General features: G+C 26.6%; 2 protein-coding genes across 5 annotated transcripts; one reads left to right on the forward strand and one right to left on the reverse strand.

Moving 5' to 3' along the window:
* Nucleotides 1-366: 366 nt before the first annotated feature.
* Nucleotides 367-3,863, reverse strand: LOC106792835 (the record flags this gene model as incomplete). The annotated part of the gene is made up of 7 exons (XM_014759362.1): nt 3,699-3,863; nt 3,041-3,160; nt 2,826-2,943; nt 2,055-2,316; nt 875-997; nt 722-812; nt 367-503 (listed from the first exon to the last, which is right to left on the reverse strand). Coding segments are annotated over exons 1-7 (1,016 nt in total), but the record flags the coding sequence as incomplete, so codon positions are not given.
* A 1,874-nt stretch (nt 3,864-5,737) lies between these two features.
* Nucleotides 5,738-11,347, forward strand: LOC106792836 (TELO2-interacting protein 1 homolog). Of its 4 annotated transcripts, XR_001382348.1 has the most exons (14): nt 5,738-6,041; nt 6,122-6,258; nt 6,335-6,512; nt 6,622-6,799; nt 6,905-7,260; nt 7,338-7,549; nt 7,651-8,049; nt 8,541-8,786; nt 8,868-9,413; nt 9,483-9,783; nt 9,882-10,110; nt 10,186-10,320; nt 10,422-10,548; nt 10,857-11,347. XR_001382348.1 is itself a non-coding variant. In XM_014759363.1 (13 exons), the coding sequence occupies exons 1-13, from the start codon at nt 5,848-5,850 to the stop codon at nt 10,488-10,490; spliced, it is 3,180 nt and encodes a 1,059-aa protein (XP_014614849.1). In that variant the 5' UTR covers nt 5,738-5,847; the 3' UTR covers nt 10,491-10,824. The 4 variants fall into 4 exon arrangements, 3 of the variants coding, with proteins under 3 accessions (XP_014614849.1, XP_014614850.1, XP_014614851.1); XM_014759363.1 differs by lacking the exon at nt 10,857-11,347 and having other exon boundaries at nt 10,422-10,824; XM_014759364.1 differs by lacking the exon at nt 10,857-11,347 and having other exon boundaries at nt 5,939-6,041; nt 6,385-6,512; nt 10,422-10,824.
* Nucleotides 11,348-11,554: the final 207 nt, after the last annotated feature.

Genomic DNA, 11,554 nt, shown 5'->3' on the forward strand with positions numbered 1-11,554 from the left:
CATCGGCCTCTCGTGCCACGTACTTCCGGTACACGTGGCATAAAAAATCTATTATACTCTCGCCATCTCTATTTCTTTGTACATAATATCTAATAAATCTTGTTACACACAAACTCTACCAGAAATTAAGAAAAATACAGTCCACATTAGCCTGTCTCGTCCATCTCCTATACGTTCTTTTGTAGTTTATTCTCGAACAGTATGTATTTAAAATAACTTTATTTTAATTGTCATGTAATATATACGTGTATATATATACATACGTGTTTATTAAATATTTGTAGAAAATCATTATCACATAAACGTGTTCTTATAATACGTATATGTAATTTTTGTTTATAATTTAATACACAGATTTCAACTCACACGCTGCTGTAAGGTAAATCACTATAATCCAATAAAAGCTGTGCTTGCCAGCATTGCCATAAGAGTTGGATAATTATAGATACAAAAAGAGCACCGAATCTCACAGCTTTGATTATTTCATTAGAATGTATTAATACCTACAAAAAAAATTAATTATAAATAGATAAAATATATATATTTTGCACTTTAAATTCGTTCTTTTGCAAATTAAATTCATTCCGTTTGCAAATATTTTTCATCCTTTTGCTTTCCAATTTGACTGGCAAATGGGTAAAATTAAAGTACAAAACTTATTTTACGTATGTCTTATAATAATAGTTCTATTTTTATTTATTTGATTATTATTTTCTATTACCTGTGTACCGGAAACAGCTAAAATTAACACGTGGAGTCCTAAGGTGAATAAAAACATAGCCGAAAATGATCCATCTATGAGCTCGGAAAATCTGTAAATACAAATTTCCAATTGTATTTTAAGAGAAACAAACGATATAATATTGATACCAACTCTATAACTTTAATGTGCTTTCGTAAACAGTCTAAAGCCGTCCAATAATTTTTGTCATCGATCTTTTTAACGTTTAAACTGATTTCTGAATTTTCATCTTCGCCAATATGTTCCAACTTGTACCTGAAAATACTTGTTATATCCTATTACTAGCTTTTAATTATTAACAAAAGGAAAATTCATGGGGTTTACATTATTCTATAACTCTATCAGACTCTTCTAAGAACTTAATATTTTTGTGCCTATAATTATAATAATGGATTTACAATTGGTCACAAAATTGAGAAAATTAATTGCATAATTTATGTTATAAAATAAATATTTTTAATATTTAAACATATAAAAAGTTAAATTTACGTATGAACAATTGATAATACATGCGGGGGTCAACTTGTTAATTCAATTATTTTCCATCAAGAAAGTTTCTATTTGATACAAAAAGTTTTAAATTATCTATTTACAAAAGAGTCATCAGATATTACATTTATAAGCAGACCAGTATATAGATTGATCGGGCATTCTATACAATGCTTGCAGTAATACATTGATATATATAATATATGATAGGTATTCGTGAAAAAATTGACCGAGAATCCTTTGAATAGTTTAACCCTTTAAGTATTAAAGACTTCAGGAATCCAACATGTCAGCGGTTATGAGTGTACAGCCAATCAGATTGAAGTTCGTCATTATTTAATATAATATTATAGGTTAGGTTGTTCTTTTGGCCCCTTCTTCTCTATCACTTTTTACATAAACCAGTGCCGTAACCAATAACGTCCTCATGCGATAACGTTTTATTATTTGAGGTTAGAATGAATAATATATATAAAAAGTTAGGTTAACTTGATCATAAATTTAGATATTATTATTTAAGATTAGTAATAGGTAAAAAAGTTAATTAGAAATTATTCGAAAAAAAGAAACAAAATATTAGGTTTACATTTTTAGTCATCTTATTTTTGGTACACTCATGTCCGGTTACGCGTAGGAACGCCCACAATTTGATAATGACCAATAAGAAATTTCTTTGATATTTAATGGTTAGAACATTTGTTAGAAAAAATCCTGGGCTCGAATTTCGGTTCAGTTAGTTCGTTGGCTCAATTTTTTTCACGAATTCTATAATAATATTCACGTTTGATCATTTTATATCATAAAAATGAGACCTGATTCTTACCCGATCACGGCAAATATTCCACAGGCGTGTTGAATGAACGATATGTATATTAAATTTATAGAAGCTGAAATGAGCATATGAGACATTATAGAAATGTAAGAATGAATAAGTATCTTGTAATAATGTTTTTCGAAATCGAGATTGCCATAACGCAAGTGATACGGAAGAGTCTCCAATATATTTGTTGAGTTATCAAAACTTGAACTCAACATTGTAATTATCGGTTGCAGAATGAACATGAAACCAGTAAACGACATGTAAACTGTAACATGCAATGAAAATTACGATAAATTAAATCTTTTTATTATTATTATTATTATTATTATCAATAGCAGATCGTGGCTTAAAAACGTCGGGATGTTGTAATTTTAGAAATATACATGTAAGTTGTTCGAGAATAAGTTAAAAAGTTTCCACCCTATTCTTTTCTCAAAGTTTTGAAACTACATCGAAAAATAAAAGTGAATTGTATTGAAACAAAAAAATAATAGGTGCGTGCTGTTAACTCCAAAGAAAGTGGTAAAAAGACGTGAACTCTTTGATAGTATTGAATAAGTGTGAGATGGTATTAATGGAAAAGTAATTCTAATCCGTAAAACGAAAAATAAAAATACCATACAATAAAATAAATAAATATTTATTTTTATATGAAAAAAAACATTCGATCTGGTGTACAATAGTTTTACAGTAATTATGTAAAACGAGTCGGCCCACAGATAATAATAATAATTATTATTATTATTAGAATCATATATTTTGATTATGTCATACTTAAGTAAAGAATGGCTAATTTTCTTCCTTGTAAAGTATACGATTTTAATAATTCAATCTCCGTTTTTGAAGACAAATATTTCCAATCATCAAAAATTGTATCGATACATTCCTTCAACTGTGTAAATAGATTTAACGTGACGATCATTCGAAGAATTTCATTCATTAAATATATACAATATTTAATAATAAATTTAAATGAGATGTATATATACCTTTTCAGAATTAAATAAAAGTCCTAAGAACTCTGCCCCACAAAAAAATGATATCAGAATATTCGGTATACAATCAATAACTTCTTCCATGTCATCGCGAACTTCTATCAATTTTGATAACTGGATTAAAAAAAGATTAGTAAATTATTTTTAAAAAAATTAAATCGGTTTTGTTGTTTTTATTTTTTTTTTTTTTTGATACCAACGATATTATATTATTAATAACGTATAAATACTGAAAAATTAAATAAATATTGCAAATTATGAAAATTATTTATGCGTCCGTAAAATATTACACCCAAACTTAAATAATTTTTATTCTTGTTAATATTAAAAGATTAGTAAAAGTTTTTTTAACTATCGTACTGCAGTAATGCTTACACATACTATATATGAAAGCAACTATCGTATGATTGCATTTAATTTTGCAATTCAATAATAATAATAATATCAATTTTTCAAGTATCAACCACAATATGGCCACCGCTGTATATAGAATGTATAAAATCATACGAATGTGATTGTGAACGATTAAGAAATCATTTTAATTGTTGTTAGAATATTATAAAAAAAAAAAGGTCTAAATTTTAGACTTCGAAGTTTAATAAAATGATTATTATATTATTATATAAGAATGTGTATGCGAATAATTATATACCTGTCCAATGAGAACTCCTTCAGTTAAGAATAAAGTCATCACGTAACAGAAACATTTTACTTGTAACGTTTGATAAGGCCATAGTCCGCATATACGCATAAAGAATCTTAAAACTTTATAATACTCTTTATAATTGTCTTCGTGATAGAAATCCTGTGACATCATGTTCTACCTTCTACGTGTATTACAATATTAAATGTCTTTTACTTTGATCTGTTACTTTCTTTCAACTATATAATAAAGAAGTCTGTTTCAAGTGGCTAAAGGGTTGCAGTTAGAGTTAAAAGGGACTTGTAATTATAACGTATTAAAACTTCCTTAGTTATAAATAATTAATTATCGGTAAAATTATACGTTAGAGAACAAAAGTGTTTATTATTTAATCCGACAGTGATGTTATATGGATTTTAATGGACTTGCGCGTTTACTAAATGTTCTTCGATACAACGAAATTTCACAAGTTAAACGTGATATTTTTTTACAACCTTATGCCGAACGAAAATGTGTGGGAAAACAAAAATTATTGGGTGAGAAAAATACGTTATATGTTAATAATTTTTTGTTATACCAATCTTAAAAAAAAAAAACAAAACATAAATGTTAAAGTACGTGATACGTGAAACAGAAATGAAATGAAAACTGAATAATAATGCATACGTTATGATGTAAAATCAACAGTTGTGTTGGATTATAATAAAAGCAATAGGTGAAGTTGATGGAAGAAATCGAATTCTTAACAAATTCCATATTATACGATAATTTTAGAAAGGTTATAAACAAATATTTTTATATTTGAATAGTTACGCTATTTTCAAAAATATTTATAGAGATAGAGCAAAAATTAACAGAAGAAATAATTAAATAAAATAAAGCAAAAATAAAAGCACTACATTATGTGTTCATTATTATCATCAAGATTTACTGACCAACATTTTCTTTTATGCATTGAAACAACTTTCGTACGGAAAGTTCGTAAACGTTGTATAGTTTGTTTACCAACAAAAAAGACAATAGATTCATTTTTTCGATGTGATAACTTCCGTGTGGCTATATTTTTTGACCATTTCAAGTATTATCATACTCCGTAAAACTATTAAATTTAATTTCTCAAATTATTTTCAATGTATAATTTCATTGTGAACAAAATGAAATTAAATATACAATTCGTTGCGTACGTTATTTTAATTTTTTATCATTTTAATTTTTATACAAAATAAACAATTTTGCTGAAAAATTATGCGAAATATAAAATTGAATATAACAACATAAATTCATTAAATAAATCTTTCGGAAACGAATATTACTGATTTATTGTATAATGTAAAACTTAATAACATTTTTACAGATTGTTATTACATGATAGAATTACATTAATAAAAACTTGGAATATAAATTAAGAAATAATACCTACATTTAATAAAAAAATATATTAAAATTAAACATTCAACTATTACCTTGAACAATTAAATTTGATAATAATAAAAATTCAACAAATAAGTTAATAATTAGAATTAAATATCCAACGATGAAGGACTACGTTATCAACATTCGACTAAAGAATTTAATTTTTTTAAATAATTCCATTACAGAATTTAATAATTTTTCTTTCAAGAAGAATTCACCGAACATGAATTCGGATAGCAAAAAGGTCACAACTGTCTCCTAAATTCAGAGGACTTTAAAAGTAAAAGAATGATACAGAAATAATTATAAGGAATATTTTACTATTTAGAATGAAATTATTTTTCTCTGGTAAGTGTCTTCAATTTGTAGTGTCTGTATTTCTCTATGTGTTAACATTTATTCTTATAATAATTTACTATTTAATTGTTAGACAGCAAACCGTTTTATTATGTATCTTTAAAAATAAATTACTTGAAAGATATTTATTAATTTTATTCAAAAAATAAAAGTCGTGTCGATAAGGTAGAAAGAAATCTTTTATGACAGATTATCAAAGAGAGTAGATTCCGACTATTACCGACCGTACACGTAAACAAATCTTTCTATCAACGACGATGCAAAAACATAACCTCAAATTAAGGAGACGAATAAAAGCACTCGCTTAAGATATTTACATACATTTTACGACTATCGCATTTACGTTAACGAAGATAAAAATTGATAGATTTCTATTTGTTTATAAATTATGGATCGACATGAACTTCAAAAAGGTTTTACAGCACTTAAACCGCTTTGCGATTCATTAATGAAAGATCCAAGTATTAAATGTTCGTTGGAGGTTATTGATTGTATAAAAACAATCTCGAATGGTGCTATTCAAGATTTATTGGATTATATTTTGTTTCCTGCAATTGTACATTTACAAAATGAGGATGTCAGGTAATATAGTAATGCATAATATATTTTAATTACCTCAATAAGAATATTGCTATTCTATTTGTTTGTTCATTTATTTTTAGTAAACATTCCAAAGAATATTTAGTAAAAATCATAAGAACTGTTTTATCAAAAGGCAAAATTACAAAGTATAAAGCTTTTGATAAGTTATATACTATTATTTTATCTCAAATTTATGACAAGAACGAACCACAGAAAGGTATGTAACAATTCTTATTTATTAAATTAAACTAATGCTGATATAAGTCTTTTTATAACTGTAAGTAAATTTACAGTTATTCCTTGCTATGAAGAATTGAAAGAAATAGTACTTCTCTGTCTTCAGGATTTATTAAATAATTCTTTTACAAATGTCCTTGAAGAATTATATACACGACAACATGCACCCAAACTTGCTCACGGTATATATCTATGCGTATCAATTGCTAAATACGAAAAATCACGTTCCCTGAGGTAATATATCATTAAATGTTTATTAAAAAAATTATTTTATTTCTTTTCTATCTTTTATCGATATTACAAATAATATGTTGTAACGATATGAAATTGTTTTATGATACAGGTTAATAGCTATAGAAACCGTAATGGCTTTATGCTATGTAGGTGATTCTTCCAATGAATTTGATATCGTCTTGGTATCTCAAGTTGCAAAAACTATAATGTTATTGTTACCAGGTATCGTTAGTGGATTGCAGGAAGTTGCTTTGGGAAGCGATATTCAAGGTCATAAAATTACAATGGTATTAAGATTTTTATTTTTTATCATACTTTTTTTTCTTATTATATATGGATATATACATAGATGGAATAAAAATGATATACTTGATTGACTAAAATTATTCTAGATGGCCATTAGAGCATGGGCTAGGATAATACGTCTTGTAATGCAAGATAAGCTCAATGATGAATATATGCCTTCGGACTTTTTCACTAGAATATTAGAAATGAATGTAATTGATCCGTTAGAAAATAAATTACATCGTGAAGGAGCTGTGGTAGAAAATAAATTACATCGTGAAGGAGCTGTCGGAGTTGAAAAGTTTTTAAATTCGACAGAAAGGAATCAAGAGTGGTTAAATGCCACAGCTATTAAATTAAACGTACTTGTACGAGCAATGAATCCTTTAAGAAAACATTCTCATTTTAAAGTTAGAAAAGAATTGACTACAAGTATTAGTTTATTAATAGCAACGTGTGCCAGGTTAATATTAATAATAAATAATTAATATAATTTTCATTGAATTGACTATTTATTGACATAATATTCATTCTATAAAGAAATATGAAGCCAAGCATTATAGAGCTAATAGAATATTTGATTTCCTTATCTGAAGATGACAACGAAGAAGTTAAAAAAGAAGCTAAGGAAATGTTAAGTGAAATTAATGAATCTTATATGCGGAAAATAGATATGAAACCATTGGTTGAATTATTAGAAGAAAGTTTTTATAAATTACTTACGCAATTGCCACGCATCATAAGAAGTTCTGGTAGGAATGATATACTTAATATTACTTATGTATCACCATTTTAATAACAAGAATGAATATTTTTTTTAACATGTTTTATGTTTAATGTTAATAATTTACAGATGATAGCGAACAACTAGTAGGTTTAAATCACCTTTGTGGATATTTAAGATTACTAGGAAAAGAAAGATTGCCAGCTACTATACAATCTGCAGCACACGTACGGAGATTGATACAAGCTCTTTTATACATCATTGAAATAGATTGCAATGGTATTACTCTTTTAGAAGATTTCGGTGTAAAAGATCTTGATGATTTGAATCATCGCAGCCCAACGCATTCATGGAAACAATTGAAGTTTATACAGGATATTTATTGTAAAGAGAAAATTGCTACTATATGCGAGCTTCTGGGAATGTACAGCGATCTAAGAATTTTAGTCGACAATATTCTTCAGGCTATGTATAATGTACCACAACATAGGAAAGAATTAATATATCTACTTAATTCGATAGTAAATGGTAAATTACAAATATTATATATAATATATAAGTCTTAAAGGGAGTTATAGACGGTTAATAAATCTTATGAACAATTAATTTGAACTAGTTGTACGTTTCGTCCCTTACTGGGGACTTATATATTAATAACATATTTGTGGACAAGAATATTGATAATTAAATTAAAAAATGCCGAGGGGTTTCTTTAACTATCTATCAACTAATTATGACTTAATAACTATGAGACATACAAAAAATTGGCTTAACGAATTACTGAAATTGTCAGCATATAATGAAGTCCCCAATAAGGGACGAAACGTACAACTAGTTCAAATTAATTGTTCATAAAATTTATTAACCGTCTATAACTCCCTTTGAGACTTATATATTAATAACATATTTGTGGACAAGAATATTGATAATTAAATTATATATAATAATGGAAAATTAAATTAATAGAAATTTCAATTTTTCTACAACCAAGTTGAATCTATCATTTTGTAATGTTACAGTTCCCATTACATGCAATAATACGTCAACGTTGTCATTGTATAAGGAAATTATTGAATTTTATATTACTGAAGATTTTTGGTATTTACCTATCGAAGTTACAGAGGATGTACCGTTACGCGTTGCACAAAATAATGTAGTACAATGTTGCCTTTTAACGGAAGGCTTAGGACAAATTGCTAAGAATTTAGGACGCGATTTCGAAAAATTTCTTCTGAAAATATTATACTTTGTTATCGAAAGAGCTGGTATATAATATATATTCTTAATATTTTCATGCTTCTATACACACATACATATATGTTATTTTAATTATATTTTTATTGCAGGAAGTACAAATAGTATTATAAGTCGAGTAGGAATAGAAACTTTAGAAAATATTGCAAAAGCGCTAAAATATGAAACAATTGGAGATCTTCTACGGGCAAATGTAGATTATTTTTCTTATCATGTGACTATTAAGCTACGTAGAATAGAAAGAAATCCAGGAGTCCTTGATGTTGTCAAAGCTGTCATGAAATATAGTTCTATGGACGTGTTACCGTGTTTAAAAGAAATTGTACAGGATGTTCTTCTACAATTAAATACTGTTTTTCAAAAACGAAATACGTTTTCTTTTTTAAACGTTTTTTATATATTTATACTGTGTATAAAGAAATTAACAGCAAAACCAGACGCAGATGTAACACGAACATCGCCCACGTTAGTTCAAAAGGAACCACATGAAATTATTACATTAAATTTATTAGAATTTTATGAAGCAAGAAAAGCAAAAGAACAAATTGACCAAAATCTTAACAACGAAGTTACGGATGAAGAAAATACGGAGAAACCAGATGAGGAATCTGAAATGAATTCAATGGCCGAGGAAGAAGGTATGCGTATATATTTTGTAAATAATTTACATGTATCATAAATAAAAAATATTTTGTATTCCTTTATAGAAGAGGAAAGGAATAATTTACCAACGCATATAAAAATGGTCGAAGATGTTTTGAAAAGTTGCTTACATTTTTTACCTTCAAAAGATATGAAGCAATTACTTATCGCTATGTTAACTTTAGAGGAAGGTTTGCCAATTTTAATTAAATGGGAAAATCAATTATTACCAATCGTACATCAAATATGGCATCCATTAGTAGACAGATTTAAGGATCAAAATGTACTTGTTTTTAATCGTTCATGGCAATTATTACGCGCACTTGCGTATGTTTCGAAAGATTTCATTAGGTCTAGAACATTAAAGTAAGTCCATTTGTTTTTGTTTTTTTTTTTGGTTTTGTGAGATAAAAATTGAATTTTTATTTTTAATCGAATCTTTTAATTATCTCGTAACAATCTAGACAAATACTACCGGCATTATCATATTTTATGAATAAATCTGCTAAAGAAAGTTACAACAAATCTACCGATGCGGTTTATAAGTTTACACAAATGTACAAACTTCAAAAAGAATTATTATCAACGTTGGGACAAATAGTAAAAGATCTGAAACTTATTGAAAAAGACCTATGGAATATATTGAGTATTACAGAAGTATATCTTAGTTCGCGTCAACATCCAATATTACAAGTAGAGTATATATTACCATTGAATAATCTAATAACATATAAAAAAGAGAAATTAATTATATGATATTTCTTGTAGAACTGTTGCATAAATTTGTATAAAGAACTCGCCGATTACAATAGCGATATGGTTTTAACAAAATGTCTTAGTATTTGGCATTCTAAAATAGCACCAATTCCAACCGATGAAACATTCAATTTCGATTTCTTGAAGGTACCGTACATGTATATTTCATTAAATAATATGTTTTTGTATATTTCTTAATTTTTGTTCAATATATGAATTTTATACATCGTTATTTTATATTTTTTCAGAATACAGAAAGTGTAATGTCGAATGAATATCTACAAAATGTGAAAACGATGATTACATATATTCAATAACAAATTCTAGTCAAACACAATGAAACGCCTATAGAAATAATAAAAGATTGTTAAAAAGGTGAGAGTATTAAATAAATATGTCAATACTTGACAATTTTGTACTGGAGAGTTGTATGGTGAAAAATATTATCTTTCCATGATGTCTGAAAATCTTCTAGAATCATGTAGATGTTGATTTATGTTTTTTAATCGTAAATAACTGTAATATACACATGGAATTTATCCTATTTTCATTATTGTGGAGTGTGTACAATTAGCGAAATGTGTACAAACAGAAATGAAATAATAATTTTAATAATGTTAACAAAAGCAATAAGAATTTTTAATAGTTGATAGTATAATAAATAAGATATTTTTTTTTTAAAGGTACAAGAGTATATGTCTCCGCATGAATATAAATAATTATTTTCAAATAAAAATATGTATATATATATACAACAACAACAATAATATAATTTATAAACATTCGAGTTGTTTGAAATAATCTTTCACAGTCTTCTTAGCATGCATTAAGTTGCATATCTTCGAATAAATTAAAAATACTTGAAAAAAAAACTATCTAATCTGTGTACCTTGTATTAGCAAAAATATAAATTCTTATAGCATTATTAGAATGTATACTATAGCAGGTTATCCAAAACAAGAGAAAAGAAGTTTTATTAATATTCTTATATACCAGTTAATTTCATTTTCTAATATGAATCGTCGGTAGTGTAATAAATAACGACACAAATTCATAACTGCGATATCACTGGATCCAAATCTTCCCTCGGGTCCAAGTTTTTTGTTGTCTTTAATTTAAATCAAATATAAAAATAGTAAATAATAATGTTAATATAATCAAGATTTTTTTCTTATCCAAAATTTATTAATATTATTACTAAGTTTACTCTTAGGGAGGTTGTTTTTTGGACGGGTTTAATTAAGATGAACACTATATTTATCCGTTGAACACCGTTGAGTGTTCGAAAAGTTATAGTAGAATAACGTTTTTTAAAAATTGACTCTATTTATAAGATAGTGAAAACTTATGACTGTAATAAAAATGATGTTATATTGACTTA

This window comes from Polistes canadensis, unplaced genomic scaffold (genome assembly GCF_001313835.1).
Source record: "Polistes canadensis isolate GaletaPanama2010 unplaced genomic scaffold, ASM131383v1 scaffold_810, whole genome shotgun sequence".
NCBI classification, from domain to species: Eukaryota; Metazoa; Arthropoda; class Insecta; order Hymenoptera; family Vespidae; genus Polistes; species Polistes canadensis.

What these genes read in the sequence shown, in the direction of transcription:
- LOC106792836 (XM_014759363.1), top strand. Translation starts at nt 5,848, where the DNA reads ATGGATCGACATGAACTTCAAAAAGGTTTTACAGCACTTAAACCGCTT. An exon ending in GAAAAATCACGTTCCCTGAG is followed by an intron (nt 6,513 to 6,621) that starts GTAATATATCAT and finishes TTTATGATACAG; the next exon opens with GTTAATAGCTATAGAAACCG. An exon ending in GTCAACATCCAATATTACAA is followed by an intron (nt 10,111 to 10,185) that starts GTAGAGTATATA and finishes TATTTCTTGTAG; the next exon opens with AACTGTTGCATAAATTTGTA.